Source organism: Fukomys damarensis, unplaced genomic scaffold (assembly GCF_012274545.1).
Source record: "Fukomys damarensis isolate Sample0158 unplaced genomic scaffold, DMR_v1.0_HiC HiC_scaffold_16, whole genome shotgun sequence".
In the NCBI taxonomy this organism is placed as follows: domain Eukaryota; kingdom Metazoa; phylum Chordata; class Mammalia; order Rodentia; family Bathyergidae; genus Fukomys; species Fukomys damarensis.
Window position 1 is genome coordinate 623,747 of NW_022900928.1, and position 19,720 is coordinate 643,466.

Below are 19,720 nucleotides of genomic sequence, written 5' to 3' on the forward strand. Positions count from 1 at the left end.
CCTGGAGTCCCGCTCCGTGCCCCCCCCCCTCCCGCCTCCTTCCCGACGGCTGCCCCGCCCCCAGCACCCACTGCACTTCCCTGACTCTTCTGTGGGGAGTCGCGGTGGCCCCAGGCGCTGTCCGGTGGGCTGGGGAACAGAGCGCCCCTTAATGGTCAGATGTGTAGGGGTTCCGGGTGGGACTTAAGGGCACAAAGGAGAGGGCCGTCTCCTCCCACTAGATGGGGGCAGAGTTGTCACCCCGCAGCACTACTACCCGCTCAGATAAGCCTGGACTGGGGGTGAGTGTAACTGCAGGCTGGGCCTGGGGCTTCATCAGAGGCTTGGGGGAGAAGCAGCCAAGGTCATTCCAGGGTCTCTGCGCTCAGAGCCAGTTGTCTCCTCCCGTGATGGGGTGAGGGCTGCTTGTTTGTGCAGGATACAGTTCAGGACTGGATTTGTCTTCTTGCCCTCCCTTCTTTGCTGGCTGCTGTGACTGTGTCAGGGGTGGAGTCACTGGGCTGGACGGGTCACAGCTTGGGCTGCTCCAGGGTCCCTCCCCTGGGAGGGCTGACAGAAGGGCAGGTGTGCTGTGCTCTGCTGGGGGCTGGCTAGCTTCAGGGCACCAGCTACGGCCTAGCAGAGTCCCATGTGTGTGATGGCTGTAGGTGACTGTGACAGGGAGCAGGGCCAGCATGACCAGAGCTGGAGGGCAGGTAGCAGGTGAGGTGTGAGCTTTGGCTGGCATTCTGTGGGGTCAGCAGGCACCTGCCACACAGACCTTCCCCTCCTCCCTGATGCTGCCTGCAGCAGGAACCAGGGGCCCTCCAAGGAGGTCTCTGTCTGAGAGCAGTCCAGCCTACTGGACAGGTGGGGCTCTCGGCCTCGCTGCCAGCTGCAGAGTGGGCACACTGCTGCCCGCTGCCTGGCTTCCTGCCCCTGGAGGGAACAAGCCCGGAGCCTGCTGGGACATCTGGGCTGGAAAACGGTCCCTTTATTATCCACATGATGTCTTGCACCAGCCCCAGCCTCTCCCACCCCAGCCAGGTGCCCAGCGGGTCTGAGACAGGTCCTGCCCACACAGAAGGGATGAAATCTTCTGGAGGGGCTGTATGGGCTTTGATCAGAGGTGGCTGTGAGGGCCACCTTTGTCCCAGAGTGGTGCTGATTGGATCCCCTTTCTGGCTGGGGAAAGGGTGTGACTGAGGAGCAGTGGCTGGAGCACCCATTTCTTGGAACCTGACTTTGTCCCCATGTTCAGTGGGACACGGGCACATACCCCCTATCACAGCCTCGGTGTTCCCCCAAGCTCCCTGAGCAGCAGTCCAGTGGGACACTGGCCTCATGCAGGGACATGGGCATCCGTTCAGTGGTTGAGCCCTATCCAGGCTTCCTCTGAGGTTGGCGTCACTGGACGGTTGGGTGTCTTCTGGCAGCCCTGTCCTCACGGGAGTGAGCGGGGCGCAGACCCTAGCTTGTGGTGGTGGGGGCTGGAGCTGTGTGGCCCCTGGGATCCTGTATCAGGCCTCTGGCTGTGTCGTCAGCTTCCTTGTTGCCAGCAGAGCTCTTCTCATAATGGAGGTCGAGGTCCCCAGGGATGGGGGAGTTGGCCTAGCCTGGCTCCCTTTACCCCCCCTCCCCCCACCCTGGGGCAGCCAGCAGTGTGAGGACGTCTGCATGGCTCCACTGTGGCCATGCTGGGCCTGGGCCTTGGGTGTGCAGCCTGGCTGTCCGGGATGTGGCTGCTTGAGGTGTGACTCCCCAGCTCCAACTCTCAGCAGAGGCCCAGCTGCTCCCTGCAGGGGTGTTCCAGGCCTAGCTAGGGCCTGATGGGGGCAGCCCTGCCCAGACGTGAAGAGTTGTGAGTAAGCCCATCCTTCTCTGAGGCCTCAGCTTTTCCATGTACTCGGCAGGGGTAAACAGGTGTGGATGCCCCTCAGCTCCTGTCCTACCTGTGCAACCTTGCTGGACCCCAGGCTGGAGGAGACCCTGTGTCTGCCTACCCTCTGCTGGGAGGGGAGAGGCCACCCCATCCCACCTGCATGTCATGGTGGCAGCCTCAGCACCCACTCTGTCATCTAAAGGAAACCCTGTGTCTCAGACCTCTGTCTAAAGCTGACAGCAGCTGTGGGGCAGGGCCTGTGGCCTTGGCTTTTTTGCCTCCGAGGAGATGTTTGAGGGACAGCAGACTTCAGCCTAGCGCAGGAGGGATGGGGCAGAGCTAGACACAGGGGACTCCCTCTGCTGCCAGTGACAGTTGGGATGAAGGGAAGGACTTACTGTGCTGTCTGGTGGGGACTCGGTGACTGATGGACCATGGCAGTGACTGGCCAGGGTTCAGGAGGCTTTGGGGCTGTCCTGGGCGGGGGGGCTCAGGAGAACACAAGTCATTTTCCATGTGAGTGGACAAGCACACTCCTCCTGTGTAACTGGCATCCCAGTCAAGGTGGCAAAGTTCTCGCCCAACAGGTAGAGGCTTCTGGTCTGGACATAGCCTTAGCCCCTGTGGAGACCCAGCCCTCACCTGATCCAAAGACATGGCTGCCACACTTTTCTGCCAGCCTGAGCCATATGTCTGGAGGAGCAGTGGGCAGAAGCTGGCTGTCATTCACCCCAGTGAGCTGGAGGGGACACAGGTTCCCCAATACCCAGCCTTGGGCCAACCCAGATGCACAGAGTGGAAAGGCAGAGGCTCAGGTACCCAGGTCATGCCAGGGCCGGGCAGCTGTTGGGGTGATCCCAGCAAGCCTTCCAGGGCTGTCATGAGCGTCACTGTCCTCAGCAAGGGCCTGGGAACTGGGGAAGTCCAGGGTGGCAAGTCATAGTCGGGCTGTGCCCAGGCCAGCTGTGCTGTGTGGATGTTAACCAGGAGATTCTGTATAGGCTGGGGTGGGGTTGTGGGGCCAGGGCCCCTCTCTTGGGCTGTCTGTGCCCACTGACTTTGGCCTGGCCTGGGGTGCAGCACAAGGAAGAGGCGAAGGGGCTGCTCTGCTCCCGGGGCTGGGGCTCAGGTGCTGGGGGTGTGAGAAGGTTGGGGTTGGGCTCCCACATTTGATCTGGGACAGATGCAGCTCTCCAGCCTGTAGAGTCGGCCTGAGGGTCTGAGTCTAACGAGTCCATTTTCTCTTGTCCTTTGAGGCTGTAATTTTCCTGCCAAAATGTTTTAAAAGCTGCTCTTACAGGCACAGGGATTTTACTCCCTGGGAGCGTGCATTTCACTAAGGTGCTGGAGGGTGTGCTGTAGGGGCAGAGACGGCAGGCTGTGGGGCAGGGTTCACCTGGCATGTGACACTGTGAGTGAGCACAGTGAGGTGCCCCGGAGGCTGTGGCTGGTGTTGTCTGCCACACTGTGGTGGTGACAGCCATCAGGTGGCAGTGGTGGGTGGGCAGGGTGTCCTTCCCAACAGGGCTGACTTGGGGACCCCTTCCCCTTTACGTCTGCCTGGAACAGTCCCCCACCCCTAGGTGCCTGCTGCTCTGCACAGCAGTGTCCTCCACGTACCCTCTGAGTCCCACAGGGCCAGGGGCGCAACAGTGGGGCTCTGCTGACAGAGCCACCAGCTGTCCTTGGAAGGCAGAGCCAGACAGTGCGGGCATTGTGGGTTTCTTTGTTTTGTTTTGTTTTTTTGAGACAGGGTCTCACTATGTAGTTGAGACTGACCTGGAACTCACTGTGTAGCCCAAGCTGGTCTCAAACTCACAGTGATCCTCCTGCTCAGCCTCCCAAGTGCTGGGATTACAGGCGTGCACCACCATGTCTGGCTTATTTTGGGTTTTAAATGGTTATCTTCCCTCTGCTGGACCATAGGTCTGGGGCTCCACCCTGAGGTGTGGCTCTCACATGTAATGGGATGGGGACAGCGTTGGCCAGGGCTGCCTGAGACCCTGTGACATCCAGCCTTCCTGTGTGCAGGTGTTGGGGGGACAGGGTCCCCTGCCTGCCCTTCTTCCTCCTGAGCCTGGGGATTCTGACTTTGGTGGCAGCTGGGCAGTTGAGTATGGCTCTGCCTGGTACCGCTATGCAGAGCAGCTGGTGCCCTGAGCTGGCCCAGGAGTGGGTGGCACTCTGAGGACCTGGACCACCCCAGCCTGTGGCCTGTAGGCAGGATGGTTGTGGATTGAGCCAGCCCCTGGCCAGGCTCTCCTGTGCCTCCCTGAACACCAGGAGGGGGCACCTGCCTCCAGCTGCCCACCTGCTCAGCATTGTCCCTGTAGATGCTCCATGAGAGTCAGCCCTAGGGCAGGGCTGGTCCTGGTAAGGGGGTCTCTGTGGAGCCGGCAGACCCATGCTAACCTCAGGGCTGCGGGGACAAACCCTGAAGTGAGGATGTCACCTAGCACTGTGGCACGCTGGACACAAGTGACCCTCTCCTGGGGCAAACCTCAGTGTCCTACCTGTAGCCAGACCTGACTGGGTATGCCAAAGCCTCCTGCCAGCCCCATGAAGCTTCTCCAGGTGGGAGCCTGAAAACAGGGTCACAGCCAGGGCACACCAGCCAGCTTGGTGCCCACGCTGCAAGAGGGAGGGTCCTGCAAGCCCTAAGAACAGCCTTGGGCGGGACTTGGCAGCTGCAGGGGGCCCTGAGCCAGCAGCATCCAGCAGTGCTTTCTGTCTAAACCTCAAGCACAGGTGCTGGCTTGCAGTAGAAGCATGGGGCAGAGAATCCTACCCACCAGGGATGATGGGCAGGGATGGAGTGCAGGCTGCTCAGAGGGGCTGAGATGCCAGGGAAGGCACCCTGTGGCCAACCTGCCTTGGACAGGGCTGGGTCCCCAGCGCTCTGCGGGCTCCTGCCAACCTGGCTTGTGCATAGAACCTGGTGTGGGCTCCCAGCCAACCAGCAAGCCTGGGACAGCTGCCACGGCCTGCCCTGGCCAGGCTGTGTCCCGAATGCAGAGAGGCACGGCAGCCTCTCCATCGGGCCTGTGGGGCACCTCACCCTGTCCCTCTCCCCGTTTCCCCACTGGTGCCGCTGTCCAGCTGGGAGGCTGTGGTGTCCTGGGCGTTGGCATCTGGCTGGCCGCCACCCAGGGGAACTTTGCCACCCTGTCGTCCTCCTTCCCATCCCTGTCGGCTGCCAACCTGCTCATTGTCACCGGCACCTTCGTCATGGCCATTGGCTTCGTGGGCTGCATCGGGGCCCTCAAGGAGAACAAGTGCCTGTTGCTCACTGTGAGTGCTGAGGGCTCCGCGCTGGGGGTGCCTGAGTCCAGTTGGTTGCTGCGGGATGTGGGGAGTTGGGGGTGGGTGGGACCCCTCACCCAGAGGCGGGCACTGGGCCGTCCCTGAGCCCGTCTCCACCTTCCACAGTTCTTTGTGATGCTGCTGCTGGTGCTCTTGCTGGAGGCCACCATCGCTGTGTTCTTCTTTGCCTACACTGACAGGGTATGGGCCAAGTGCGTGGCTTGAGGGGATGGGGAGATGGACAGCCGCCGCTGAGAGCCGAACCTTGATGGCTTAGTGCTCCCTCTAAGTGGGAGCTGCATCTGAGGGCAGACTTTGGGGCAGTCTCTGCCCCAGTGCCACCCACCCTCCTTATCTGGCCACCCAGCTCTGCCACATCCTGCCGCAGGAGCTTCCGCAGACCCTTCCCTGCCTAGAGTGTGGCGGGCTGCTCCGGGCATCTGCGGTCTTGCCTGGCCCTGGAGCGGACTGCTTCGCTGGCTCCTTCCTGGGGAGTCTGCAGGCCCAGATCTACAGGGCAGGGGCAGGCCTGTTTGTACTCACAGATGGGTACAAAGAATCTGCTCGACCCGTGACCTGCACTTCAGGTTCCAGGGCCCCCCAGCCTGTGAGGCTGCCCCAGGCTTTGGGGGTTTCTGGGAGTGCGGGAGGCCTGGGCAGTGTCCCTTAGTGATGGGTGCTGGCCAGGACTGACTGGAAAGCGGGAAGGGAGTGTGTGTGGGAGCATCCGCCTGCATCGCTGATGACTCTGCCCCCCTAGATCGACAGGTACGCTCAGGAAGACCTGAAGAAGGGCCTGCACCTGTATGGCACGCCGGGCAACGTGGGGCTCACCAATGCCTGGAGCATCATCCAGACTGACGTGAGGCAGGCGGTTGCTTTGGGGTGGGATAGTGGCTGCCCCTGCTCTTGCGCGCCTCAGCCAACCCTCCTCTCCTCAGTTCCGCTGCTGTGGCGTCTCCAACTACACGGACTGGTTTGAGGTGTACAATGCCACACGCGTACCTGACTCCTGTTGTCTGGAATTCAGTGACAGATGCGGGCTGCATGCGCCCGGCACATGGTGGAAGGCGGTAAGTACAACCCAGGGAGAGGGTTTTGTGGGGGCCAGGACTGCCATTGACCCCACTTTCCCACAGCCCTGCTATGAGACGGTGAAGGCCTGGCTCCAGGAGAACCTGCTGGCCGTGGGTGTCTTCGGGCTGTGCACAGCACTGGTGCAGGTGTGTGGGGCCAGGCACATACACACCCTTGTAAGGGGATGGGGTAAGCACAGGTTCAGAGGAGTGAGTCCTGGACAGAAGTGGCTTCCAGTGTCTCCAGGTACAGAGCCCCTGTGCCCTCCAGAAGGCCCAGGCTGGCTGCCTGGGGTCTCAGGAGTCGGGGTCAGCCTGGCCTTAGTGCACACCCACCACCAGGAAGGCTCCAGACCGAGAGCACATCAGTCCTACCGAACTGAGGTGGTCACAGCTGGGCCAGGCGGGCATGGCCGGCTAGGCAGGGTGGTGGACACCCAGGGGTACCCTGAAGCAGCCCTGCCCAGCCCTTCCTGTCCCCACAGATTCTGGGCCTGACCTTTGCCATGACCATGTACTGCCAAGTGGTGAAGGCAGACACCTACTGCGCCTAGGCCATCGGCCAGCCTGCTTCTCTGCCAAAGGACACTGCCATGTGGACACGGCCACAGCCACGCCCGCCACTCCCGCCACTCCCACCAGGATTCGGTGCTCTGTTGGGCATGGGAGGTGCTGGCACCTCAGTGAGGCTCAGCTGGGGTGGAAGAGCTCAGACTCGCTGCCTGGAGCCCACTGGCCCTGGTGCTCTGGGTTGGGCCCCAGCATCACATTCCATGCTGAACCACGGCTCCAGGTGTATTTAATAAAGAGCGTGAGCAGCACTTGTGGGCTGTGCGCAGGCTGCCCCTTGACTTCGTGCATGTGGTGGGGCCTGTGGCACCTGCCCTGCCCGCTTCTTGTGCCCTCTGGAGCACTCCCAGCCCTTTCCTTAGTCTGTGTGGACTTGATAAACCCAGGGGCATCAGAAACAGTGCCCTTGGCATGGGCCAGAGTTAACAAAAGGTCCATGTCTCTCAAGCCACCTTGGGACAGTCACCTCGTGATGGGGGCTGAGGTCAAGGTACAATTGTGGAGCTGTGGGGCATCTGGTCTCCAAACTGCACACTGCCTCCATTGCAATCTCTGGGGGTTCCACCCTTTGGCTTGGGACACAGCTTCCCAGGGCACTGACCTAGACCCTGGTGCTGGGCACCAACTGCTGTCCCATGTCCTCAACCCATGAAAACATTGAGTCAGTGGTCCACACAGCTTGAGCCGGCCGAGCCACATGAGAGCAAGGTCCTGGCAACAAAGCTACTGTGGCTTTCTGCCCACTCAGCCCCTTCTGAGGTCCTCTGTCTCACCTCTACTGTGCAGCATCCCCTAACACCCATGGCACTGGTCAGGGTGTGGCTCTTGAGCCACTGGCCCCTCAGACTGACCATGCTGTCCAGCTCTCAGTACCTCTACACCCAACTGCTGGCTCAGAACCAGAACCCGGGGGCAGCCTCTACCCAACCCAAGGACCCCAACTGGGACAGTCCCTGGCCATACCGCTTGGCCACTTGCTGCTCGTAGGGTTGGTTGGGAGCCACTTCTGACATCTGCCATGCACATGTGGGTTGGGGTGATCCAGGCTCACTGGAGGCCGGTGTGGGGCTGAGCTGTGTCCAGCTTGACCATGCCTACTTGACCAGGGAAGGTGGGGCTGTGGTGCTGTCCCCACAATGGCTCCTCCTGTCTGCCCCAGCCTACCTCACCTCTTCCCAGAACTTGAAGTATGGGACAGCCCAGGCCTTGGTGGATACAGCCTGTCCCCCATGGTGCCGAGCCACCATCCTAGGATGCAGTCAAGGCAGGATGCAGCCAGTGGTGGTCTGACTGGAGCCGAAGTGAGACCAGCTGCCACCTCAAGCTCTGCTTGTCCCAAAGTGGGGCCAGTCCCCGATCTGAGCCCTCAGGACCTCAGGTCCACAGCTTCAGTGTGGGGGACAGGAATTCACAAGGCAGGGTCCTGGTCAGGGTGTCTGGCTTGTGGACAGACAGATCTACCCACTCAGGTCAGAGGGACTAGGGACTGGCTGCCAGAGTGGGAGAGGGCTCCCATGGCCAGCTGGGGTTCCGGACCCTAGGGACAGTGGGGAGGGGGAAGCAGATGGTGGACAACCCCGAGTGGCCCTTGGCTGGAGCTGGGATGGTCACAGCCCCTGGTACCTGGTCCTGGTTATGACACCCATCCTAGACACTGCCCATGGGTCCTCCACTGCCCTCCCTACATCTACACTGCCACAGAGAGCAGTTATGTGTGGTCCAGGACTTGGGGGAGGGGTTGGTATGGGGGTGGCTCCTGTAGCCCAGATGTGGAAGAGTCTGGGACTCAAGCTCAATCTCAAGCTCTGAACCAGGTGAGACTGGGCCAGGCTGTCCCCTTGGCGAGTAGCAGGTGGCAGTGAGGGTCCATTGGTAGGGCTGGCACCCCCTACATGAGAAGGGATTCCCAGGACCACGGCAGACATTGCAGCACAAAGAATGAGGTCTGTATTTCACATGGTCATTCCATGGCTACGAACAGTTTGTGTCTGCTTGGGGTTGCAGTCTAGAGGAGGTCGTAGAAGTAGTCCAGACCCTGGCCCAGTTCCCAGATGGAGACCCCGATGCCCAGCTCCTTGGCCAGTTCCAGTCGTACCTGCAGGGACTTTGAGCACCGACATACACATGGGCACCTGCCCAGCCCCCCTCCCATCCTGGGAACTGCCCAGCCCTCGAGTCCCTCGTGCCCTAGGAACTAAGTCCTCTAGCAGCTGCCGACTCCCACGCAGGGGCCAGGGTCGCTGCAGGGCAGGGCTGCTGCTTCGAATCCAAACCACACCCCCAGCCCTCCTCTGGCCACCATGCAGGGTACTACCTTCAGAGTTGGGTAGAAGACCAGGTGCCTCCCGCCACGGCTCCTGCAGTACAAGAGGGACTGTCCACCTCTGGCTCCGGCCCTGCTCAGCCCACCCAGGCTCCTGCACACACTGGAGGTGGTACACACCCCACTCACTTCTTGTATTCGAAGAAGTGCTCTGCAGCCTGGCCATCCCACACCATGCGCGGCCTGTGGTCCTTCAGCATCTGGATGTACCTGGAGAGGCCAGGGTGTGGATGGGAAGCTGGCCGCACCCCATAGCCACCCTTACCTGCCCATGTGGCTGTCACAGAGGGAGGTTACAGGGCCCACAGGTTGAGGAGCCACTGCCCTGTGCTGAAAAAGGAAGGTGACACCCAGGCCCTGCTGCACCAGGCTCTACAAGGGCCCCTCACTAGTCACGGAGACCTTTCACCACTTGCTGTGTAGAACTGACTCGTGTCCTAAACACTGCCCAGAGCAGTGGGCTCCCCACCCAGCTGTAGGCCCAGGAAGGAGACAGCAGGCAGGGGGAGCAGTCAGCAGGCCCCTAGAGTCAAGTCCACCCCATGTCCAGAGCCCAGCAGGTCCTTTCTGGGCACCAGGGGCCCAGGGTTCAGGGACACCTTCTGCCTGATCTGAGGATGAGTCCAGGCCTGGACACAAGAAGCTTGAAGAAGACACAAGGGCATGGCACACTGGAGACCAGGGCAGGTGGCCTGTGAGGCTGTGCCCGTGGCACCACAGGCAGATGATTCTGGCAGCCCCTCATTTCTGTGCAGCTCCTGCTGGGTCCTGAGGACAGGACCAGAGGCCACCCTGGAGAACAGCACTTGGGTGACATGGCACAGGCATCTGGGATGGGTGGTACATGTGTGTCTCCTGACCTGAGGTGCCCAGCCATGTGAGGCTGCATTCTGAGCTGGGCAGACAGAGGCCCCTATCCTGGGGCATGGTCAGCTGTTATTGTGCCCAGCAGTGCCAACCCAAGGTGGCTGTGAGCTGGGGCAACTGCAGGCTTCAGCCCTCCCAGACCCAGTGGGACTCGAGGCACATGGAGATGGCAGGACAGCCCATGGACTTGCTCCAGGCGCCTGCTGCTCAAGTGGACAGTGGCACTGGAGGAATGATGTGGGACTTGCCCCTCCAAGCCCCTGGCAGCACCCCGAGAGCCACTGCACCAGGCCTATGGGCTCTTCTGTTCAGGATCAAGCCTTTCTGTCTCACTGGTCCCTGTGGGAAGCCCTTCCAGGCCTGGCCCTGTGAAACATCAGGGACTTGCAATCTGCTCCCGAAGGAAGCATATGCCCATTTGGATCCCCTCAAATCACTAGGTCACACAGCAGCTCCCCATTCAGTGTTCACTAAGTGGCTTTGGAGGAAGCCAGGATGCAAGGCTCTGACAGAGGGCTGGCAAGCCCAAGGGTGAAGCTGTGCGACAGACGCCTGGAAGGGCTGGTTCCTTGGGAGATGGGGTGTGGCCATTCAGACCTCTGTCTTTCACCCTGGAATACTGAGCCCCAGGTGCCTCAGAAGCCAAGGCCTGGGTCTGGGTCTTCCTGTAGGCCCTGGGAGGCCTGAGGGGCTCAGCCACCACCAAGAGTCAGGCTCCCGGAGGGGCAGCACAGGCCTCACAGGCCAGGACAAACTCAGCTCTGCCTGCTGCCCCTGCCTCCCACCTGGGCCTGGCTAAGGCCGGGCAGTGCCAGTGGGCACTGGGGGGCAGCTTGACTCACCAGGGTAGCCCTTGGAGTGGGGAACCTGATCAACACCTGGGCCTGCGTGGTGGTGGAGACCTGGCTGCTGCTGGAGCTGAACTGGGTGTCCACTGCCCAGGCTGCTCTAAAGGAAGGGAATGACCAGGCCACCAGGGCTCCCCCTAGAGTCTCCAGACCATCCCCAATGGGTACCACTCTGCAGACCACACCCCCACATCTACCCCAGGCAGATGGCTGGCCAGGCTGGCAGAGGCCCACAGATGGCCCAGAGCTGGAGGCTGATGGGATGGCAGCCTGCTCTGGTGACAACTGTGTTCCAAAAGGGCCAGAGACAGCCCTGGTACATGAGGCTCCTGCGCCTACATCTGGCTTCACCTGTGTGGGAGCAGCCATCAGCCAAGGTGCCCATGATGCCTGGCTGGGCACACGGGGGCCAAATTCTGCTCAGCCAAGTGTCCCGCACCTCTGCTGATGGGGCAGAATGTGTCTCCTACAATGGGATTTGGTTCTAAGGCAGAGGCCACGACCCATGACCCCAGGTGCCCTTCACACCCAGCCTGGAGAAATTGGATTTTGGGTGAAAGAGGTTGACAGAAACTTGGGAGGAAGGGGCAGGGACAGGCCTGGCAGCACTAAGGCCAGGCTGAGGGCAACATGGGTGTGAGGGCTTGGTGCCCACCTACTGCTGGAGACAACACCAAGCAAAGCCTCCAGGTGACAGCACACCCAGCAGCCTGTGTCACCAGATCCAGTGCCTAAGTCCCCCAACATAGGCTGGCAGCAAATGCACAAGAAGCTGCCTCAGTTGGAGCTGGGGCTGCCGAAAGTCCGAGGGGCCTAGTGAGCCCTGCCAGGCCTCCTGCTGGGTTAGGGCCTATGCAGACAGCAACTACTCAGGTTCCTCAGGTGCCCCCAGTGCGCAGCGGGTGGCCTCTCTGGGACCCCCCCCAGTGCACATGAGGGGTGTGAGGCCGGCAGTGCTGTGTGGGCGCTGGTTGGGGGAAAGACTGATTGCAGGGCCGCCTCCCCAAGCCGCCCGGGAACAGTGCTCTCTCAGGCCTGACACAGCTTCACGTGTGAATGACCTCTGAACCCTGAGGGTGACCTTAGAACCTTTTGGAGCCCTCCGGGCAAGGGTCGTAGGGTGGGCTCCCTATTCTATCACAGGGTAGTGACAGGGCAGTGAGTGACAGGAACCTGGGGCCAACAGCAGAAGGTGGAATCAGAGCTTGGGGAAGAGCTGCCACAGGTCACTCTGGTCACCTGGCTGAGATGAGCAGGCTTTGGTATGAGGACAGATGAGCCTCAAGGACAAATGGGGAACAACAGACTCTAGCTCTGGGACCCCACAGAGCATCCAAACAGGAGGCCCATCCAGCCCTGTCTCTGAAGGGTAATGACCTGGCTGGGGCAAGACCACAGGAGCCAGAGGGGACGGCATGGGGGGCTGGTCCACATGGAAGGGCCTGTTGTCATTCGAACAGGGGCCCGAGGACAGACACACAATCTCAATCCTCACAGGGGGAGCCCTGCACAGTGCGCACTCATGCTGCTGCCCAGCCCCAGGAAGGCCAGGCTGAGGAGCCACCACCTGTCCAGGCTTGCCTAGCACCCACGCTGCTCCCTGTACCACACAAGCCCAGGAGCCAGGTGAGGGGCACTTTAGACAGGGAGGAAGCTGGGCAGGAGGGGCAGTGCCACCTCTCCCTGTGGGGAAGCCCAGAATCCCAGCCCCAGCAAGATCATGAGGCCTGAGGGCAGTGTCTATGTGGCTGTGTGCACAGAGGGACACAAATTTGTGCACAGATTTTTGCTGGCTCCACACTGGCACATGTACCTTCCTAATCAGAATTCCTGAGCCCAGGCTCCCAGGCCCTTGCAGAACAATCGAGGGTGGTACTCTGGCCATCCAGAGGCCACTGATGCCTTGTGAGATCTGATTGGGCTGGGCGCCTGTATTTCCAGCCCAGGCAGGGGTGGAGGAGGTGGCAGCAAGTCCTCTGGATCCTGCTGCCATCTCCCTGCACACCCCTAGCATGTCCCCAAATTGTAGGAGGGAGGCCTAATCCCCAGCACCTTGGGATGTCTACAGTTGGCAAAGCAATCTCTACAGAGGTGAGCAAGTTAAAATGAGGCATCAGGAAAGAGACCATCCTCCTGTCAGGCTATGGTGCCACAGGAAAGGGCACAGGCTCAGCACAGCAATGGCCTAGGTTTGAATCTAGCAAAACACAGAGTGAAGGAGACTGAGACACATACAGAAGACCTCGAGGATGCAGAAGACATCTGCGAGCCAAGGAAGAGCTCCGGAGGAAACGGCCTTACAACAGCTTGGCCTCAGCCTTCAGACTCAGACCCAGTGGCAGCAGGGTGGAGACGTGCGGCAGCCCCAGGCCAACCTCAGCTCCCTTTTGGAGCCCAGCCAGGGCTGGCAAACCTCCCTCTGCAGCCAGGGAAAGCTCCTCCAGCTCCTGCTGGCCAGGCTTCCTGGGGTGCTGGGGTCTGTGTGGCATCATAGATAGGTTAAGTGAAAGATCTCTGACCCACCCCTTACCGAAAGTCCTTGCTCACTGCTTGTACGCTTGCTATGTGACTTGCTTCCCCATTGGATCCCCATTTAATTACCATTACCTAAGTGACTATACTTGTAATCTTATTGGTTGATCATAGTTTTGCCCACCTTGTGATTTCTCATTGGATCAGTATTCCTTAAGCAACTGTACTTGTAATCTCACTGACTATAATTTTTTCCCACCTTGAAAAGCCTCATGGCCTTGTCTCATAAAACACCTTTGAGAAGCAGGGTTGGTGGGTAACCTACTTTTTGGTCCCCTTGCTGTCTTTATTAGACAGAAGCTATCTTTCTCTCAATAATTTTTTCCTACTCTTAACCTCCATTGTTCCTAGCATTTCTAGAGAACATGAACTCGTACTTTGTATCTAGCAGCTGTGGGAGTCACTTCTCTTCCTTCTATATCATGCAGGGCACCAGTGCTGCATGCTGCCTCACCCAGGGCTTTGGAGCCCGGCACCATACCCCTGTGTGGTGTGGGAGAGGTCACAAGAAATGCCAGCAAGGCTTCCAGAGCCTCCCTAGGAGTGCCAGGGTCAGAGGAGGGCCGACACTGTAAAGGGGCACAGTACCCATAACACAAGGCAGTGATGGCTCGAACAGATGGAGAGGGGCTGGGAGGCCAAGTACCAAGCACCCCACACCTACAGTAGAGACACAGCAGTCAGCACCACAGCCAGGACCCGTGTCCCCTCCCAACACCAGCTTGTCCCCAAGGGGACCTCATGTTGCCCCTAATCTCCAAGCTCACCACACAGGCTCACCCACGGCTGGCCTCTGACCCACTAAAGCTCCAGGCCACCATACTACTCCCTGCCCACACTTCTCAGCCAGGCCCTGCCCTATCCTGTCTGCACAGCTGAGCCCAGAGCCAGAATCCAGGAGAAGCTGGTCAGCCCAGGCCTCTGCAGGAGCCCAGACCCCAGAACCAGCCATGTGGATACAGAGGGGTGGGACTACCACTCCCCACATGGCTAGGAGCACAGCCTAACCTGACCGCACTGACAGAGGGCCCAACAGTGGGGTGGCCTAGTGAGGGGCGGCCCTGATGAGCACCCTCGGAGAGGGAAGAACCAGGGTCAATGGAGAGAAGCACCCCAACTCCCTTGATGACTGCCACCTCCACAGAACCACAGGTCCAGCCAAGGGCCATGGAATCAGCTCCCCGCCACCCCCAGAACACTGGCCTTCAGCACAAAGCAGACAGCCCAGCCTCTGCTCACTGGCCCCAGGGGACCTGCAGAGAATCCCAGAGCAGGGCACCCCGCCTCGGTCCAGGAAAGGACCGCAGGAAGGTCGGCAGCTCTCACACTTGTAGGTGACTTCACTGAAGCTGGGAGGTTTGCTGGGATGTAACATAGCCAGTGTTCCCAGGGTAAAACCCACAAGAAGTGTGGCAGGGGATCTTAGAGCACTGGGCTCACAGGGGTGCCACACAGGCCCAGACACCATGGGACGGCCCAGAGTGGACTCGGGACTCGGCACTGACAGATGTGGACAGTGAGCCATGGAATCCCACAGTGCAAGGGTTCAGCAGAGACGTGGAAGACATAAACAAAACCCAAACAAAGCTTGAGACGTGAGACCCACTACTGGTGAGATGAAAGAGCACTGGTCAGATTAGTGGCACAGCGGACCAGCAGAAGAAATAGTGAGCATCAAAAACAGCAACCACAGTGAAACACAAAACTTGAAAGTATTCTGGGAGCTGTGGCAGAGGGAGGGCAGGTGGAGACAGCTGCGGAACCTACCCACAGCCTTCTCCTCGGATAAAAAGTGTGCACGTGTGTATCCAAGCTCAGGGCGCAATAGAACCACACTCCAGCGACCAGTCCTGAGCCTGGCAGCGGCGGGGCCACAGGGACACACACAGGGAACAAGTGGAAACTGCGGCCTCTGCTGCAGCAGAGCACAGTCAGGTGCAGTCACAGGAGCAGAAACGCACGGCGAGGTGCAGCACAGGAGACCCCGAGAGGTCACGACTCGAGGTAGGAGCAAGTCTTGGCTGGGCACAGCTGCAGGAGGCTGGCACTTGAAGGAAATGCCAGTTGGCCACACTCAAGCCCAGCAGCCACACCTGTCCAGCTCTCAGCACTCCTAGAACCCACACAGTGCCTCTGCTCAGGGACAGCACTGGTTGCAGCCCTGGGCTATTGTGCCAGCATTGTGGGGAGTGTGGGTTCCCCGAGCTGAGACTGAGGCGCCCCGGCCACACATCTCCACCCCCAAGCCCATGAGCCCACGAGCCCTGCCCTCCCCAGCCCAGTGCTTCGCCTTCTCTGGGGGAGTGACACTAAAGCACCGTGGGAGGGCCCTGGGCGCACCTGGCTCCGATGACAGGCTCACGGGCATCCTTGGAGGCCGCATAGTCCATGCCGTAGAAGTTCAGTCCCAGGAAAATCTTGCTCCGCCACCTGGACTTGGGGTCCAGGACCTGGACACAGGCGTGAACCCACGACAGTGGTGCATTGGGGCCAGGCCTGGAGGACAATGGGTTTCGGCAGCAAGCAGGTCAGTTCCATGGACAGCGACCTGGGGTACATTCCTCCTGTGCTGTGACTGACACCTCTTATGACTTGGGGAGAACTGGGAGTGAATGACCTTCCCTCGAGGCCATCCACAAAGCAGCCTAGCACCTTCTTCTGGGACCACAGCACCACCTGCACGGTGTACAGCCTCCCCACCCCAGACTGGCAGGCAGGCATCTGGGACACATGCAGGTGTGGAGCAGCCAGCAGACACATGGCCTCCTATCCTTCCTGACAGATGCCGGCTGCATCTGCTTCCCGTGCTCCTTGGCAGCAGGGTGGCTCAGGACTGATGAGGTGACAGCAAGGCTGTGCGTGGACCCCCTCAACGCAGTGCTACCCCAGTCAGGGTCCCACAGGACCCCCTTTCCTGGGCACAGGCCAGAGGAAGTGACACTGCACAAAGCCACAGAGCCTTGGGCAGGGCTGTCTGCCCAGAGGCCAGGGTGTGGACCTGCAGCCTGCAGGGCCCTCTTCCCAGGCTCACTCACTGCTGTGACGTGGAGTAGTCGTAGGTCATGAGGCTGAAGCCATCCAGCACTGGGGCCAGCTGCTCAAACTCCTTGTGTGTGAACATGCCCGGCTGGTCGGTCCTGTGATAAGACAAGGGTGTGGCAGGGTCAGGACACACTGGCTCCCGGGTCCCTGTGCCTTGTAGACAGGGACTGCCTGCTGCTTGGCTGGGCCATAGTCCAGAAGCCAGGGTGGGGGGCTGAGGCCAGGTGGAAGCGTCCTGCTCTCCCTGCCCTGAAAGGCTGTGGGAAGGGGTGGGTGCTCACTCACAGTGACCTCTCAGACAGCTCTGCACCCCTAAGGTAATCACATGTACCCCACGACTTAGCCAAGCTCCAGGATGGGTGGGCTCTCTTGGAGGGCCCTGCTAGTCCACACACCAAGGAGCACAGCACCCAACCTAGGCCTGTCACACCAACCTGTGTGGCCCATTTTGGCAGATGCCCCATACTCCACCTCCCCCTCAGTGGGGAGTGTCAGACTGCTCTGTGTTCCTGTGTACACCAAGACCCAGCTGCCAGTACCCCAGGGACCAAAAGCTCTCAATAGGATCACCCTGTGTGCCAGGATGGGCATCAGCACCTGGCTTGATGAGCCTCACTGCAGCCCCACAGAGTCTGGAGCAGGAACCCTAGGTACAAAAGACTCACAGGGAGGGAGACAGCTTCAGGTGACAAGTGCAGCAGGGAGGCTGAGGACAGCCAGGGGCACAGCGGCACAGCACAAGGGAAGGGAAGGGAGAGTGGCCTGGCTGGCTTCCGAGGGCCTTGCTCGCCTCCCACAAGCGCTGCCTGTCGTGCCTGCACAGAGGCATGCACCCGCCTCTGCCATGGGCTGATTATTCCTTGAACACACTGCGGTGACAGCCAAGGGCTGGGGACTGTGTCTAGAGGGCCCCTTGTCCCCTCCACTGCCCCCAAAGGCCATGGCTCAGGGCAGTGAGCACAGGGAGGGTAGCGGGGGCCTTGACCCTCCTTGGGACACCAACTGCCTAGCTGGGCACCATGGCTTAGACACAAAACAGACTGCAGTGAGGACATGCTGGGGACAGGTCCGAAACACCCGGCAGCTATCTCCCCTACATCAAGTCTTCTCAACTCCTCAGTTTTCACTCTTCTCCCCTAATAGCAGGTAGGGGTACTTCTTCAAGGGAAGGACATGTAAAAACCTTCAGTTAGCATTCGAGTGAGACAGCTCTGAGCAGGGCCCGAGAGAACTGGGTGACCAGCTATGCTGATGCAACTGAAACAAGAACAGAGTGAATGAGGACTTCAGAGCCAGGATGAATTTCCACAGGCAACAGGGGAAGTAGCCCCTCTCTACTGAGCTCCTGAGTTCTGAGGAACTTTTCTTTTTTCAGTGCTGTTGGTGTTTACTGACAACGATACAAAACAAGTTAAGACAGATGTCGGTGCAGTTTCCTTCCTGGAGAGAGTATGCACTCATCTCCGATCATGAGACCTAACACAAAAACAAAGACTGGACGGTCAAGAAGCAAACAGGGACTACATTTTACCTATTAGTAGAAAAAATGCTAAAGGCAAAATGAGCAGTTTAAAAATATTATTGATGCTAAGCTCATGTAAGCAAACAAAAGGATAAAACTAATCCTAAAATTTTGGGACACAGGATATAGACATAACATGACTATTTAAATTTCTGCATCAGTGAAAATTTGTTATACTTTTCACTATACTTGTACCAAAATTACATGCTTATTGCTTCTACACTACACAAAGTCAACCGTCATCAAAATAACTAGATGCAAAATAACTAGATCTGAACAAGACTTCAAAGTGACTCTGCTCCACCCAAACCAAGATGCTCAATCCAGGATTAATAACACTTTTTGATTTTACAGCCAGCTTTTTTTTTCCTGTCATACAAAATTAAGTCTTCATTTGACATTTCCTGCCGGCAAATGGCAGTGCATATCCTCGCAATCATCTTTTTCTGACAATGTAAAATTAATCTGGAGAAATTACAAAAACATTTAAATTGTACTTCCAATTCTGAGCCTGCAATTAAATTCCTGCCTTGACGCAAAACATACTCCTCTGCAGTGTCACCCTCCGGCACAGCGACCCTTTGTCTTTCTCTGTCCCTGTGCCCTGAAGGCCCTTCTGGAGCTCCTAGTACAACCAGGACACCTACAGCCATTCTAATCTGTCACTCCTCTCCTCCTCCTTTTCTACGGCTCATCACTTTCCTGCCTTTTTCTCCAGACCAGGTGCTGTCAGCAGGGCTACACAGTGATTTTGGCGTTTGAGCTCCGGGTTGGCAGAGCTGACCGGTTGGGCAGTCCCTGCTTCTCCGACGCTCTTACTCTGAGCTCGCCGTCAGTACGCCCGGGCAGTGTGCAACTCTGCCACTGGCTCTTTCGCCATTCAGATTCTCTTTGTCCAGTCTCTCGTTTTTTTCTCTTTTCTCAAATTCTTTTTCATCTCCTTTTTCCGGTTTCTTGAGCAGCTTAATCTCTGGTTCACCCTTTAATGTGTCCCCTTCTAGAGCTCTATCTTCTTCCGCTTTTCTATGTCTTTTCTTTTATGTTTCTCTTCTTCCTTCCATTTCCTTCTCTCTTCTTCTCTTTGCCTTTTCTATTTCTCGCCTAATTTCTTCCCTTTTCTCTTCTCATTCTCTGCTTGTTTTTCAGGAAGCTCAAAAGTGGGGTTCTCTTCTTAGCTATTAATTCTCTACTTTTAGCTTCTATTTCTTCTAACAGGGTCTCTGGAGTAGATGTCATTTTTTTCATTATCTGTGACATAACTCTCCAAAAATTTCTGGATAGTTTGTAGAGGCTTTAGTCCATAATCAGCCAATTCCAAGGCAAGGACGACAAACAGGCATGGCAGAGCAGAAACATGGCACACACAAGGCAGCAAAGGTAACAAGAGACAGGAAAATTTTTTTTGAGATAGGATCACACTATGTAGTTCAGGCTGGTCTAGAACTCAGTGATCCTCCTGCCTCAGCCTCCCGAGTGCTGGGATTACAGGTGTATGCCACCATATCCAGCAGTTCTGAGGAATTTAAAATTCAAAATAACCAGTTTTTTTTCTTCTAAAATCTGTTTCCTTTGAACCCACACATTGAAGATCAGGGTTAGAGAGTCAGTCAATAAAAACTGGTCAGTCGGGTGTGGTGGTGCACACCTGCAATCCCAGCACTTGGGAGGCTGAGGCAGGAGGATCACTATGAACTACATAGTGATCAAGACTACATAGTGAGTTCCAGGTCAGTCTCAACTACATAGTGAGACCCTGTCTCAAAAAACAAAAAACAA

General features: G+C 58.3%; 2 protein-coding genes across 5 annotated transcripts in view; one reads left to right on the forward strand and one right to left on the reverse strand.

Annotated features, from left to right (window-relative positions):
* The first annotated feature begins 3,696 nt into the window (after nucleotides 1–3,696).
* Tspan4 (tetraspanin 4) lies at nucleotides 3,697–7,069 on the forward strand. The gene is made up of 6 exons (XM_010640375.3): nucleotides 3,697–5,152; nucleotides 5,291–5,365; nucleotides 5,925–6,026; nucleotides 6,106–6,237; nucleotides 6,304–6,387; nucleotides 6,726–7,069. The coding sequence occupies exons 1-6, from the start codon at nucleotides 4,631–4,633 to the stop codon at nucleotides 6,792–6,794; spliced, it is 984 nt and encodes a 327-aa protein (XP_010638677.1). The 5' UTR covers nucleotides 3,697–4,630; the 3' UTR covers nucleotides 6,795–7,069.
* Nucleotides 7,070–8,734: 1,665 nt separating this feature from the next.
* Chid1 (chitinase domain containing 1) overlaps nucleotides 8,735–19,720 on the reverse strand; it is a 31,192-nt gene continuing 20,206 nt past the window's right edge. For all 4 annotated transcript variants that reach the window (XM_010640376.2, XM_010640377.2, XM_010640379.1 and 1 more), the window contains 5 exons: nucleotides 16,416–16,517; nucleotides 15,721–15,876; nucleotides 9,263–9,343; nucleotides 9,125–9,167; nucleotides 8,735–8,914 (listed from right to left, as the gene is read on the reverse strand). In XM_010640376.2, the coding sequence (XP_010638678.1) occupies nucleotides 8,816–8,914; nucleotides 9,125–9,167; nucleotides 9,263–9,343; nucleotides 15,721–15,876; nucleotides 16,416–16,517 (481 nt within the window). In that variant the 3' untranslated portion in view covers nucleotides 8,735–8,815. The remainder of the gene's footprint in view (nucleotides 8,915–9,124; nucleotides 9,168–9,262; nucleotides 9,344–15,720; nucleotides 15,877–16,415; nucleotides 16,518–19,720) is intronic.

Excerpts from the sequence above, each read along its gene's own strand:
- Tspan4 (XM_010640375.3), top strand. The coding sequence starts at position 4,631 with ATGGGGCAGAGAATCCTACCCACCAGGGATGATGGGCAGGGATGGAGT. Across the intron at positions 5,153-5,290 it reads ACAAGTGCCTGTTGCTCACT|TTCTTTGTGATGCTGCTGCT; the intron begins GTGAGTGCTGAG and ends CACCTTCCACAG. Across the intron at positions 6,027-6,105 it reads GGAGCATCATCCAGACTGAC|TTCCGCTGCTGTGGCGTCTC; the intron begins GTGAGGCAGGCG and ends TCCTCTCCTCAG.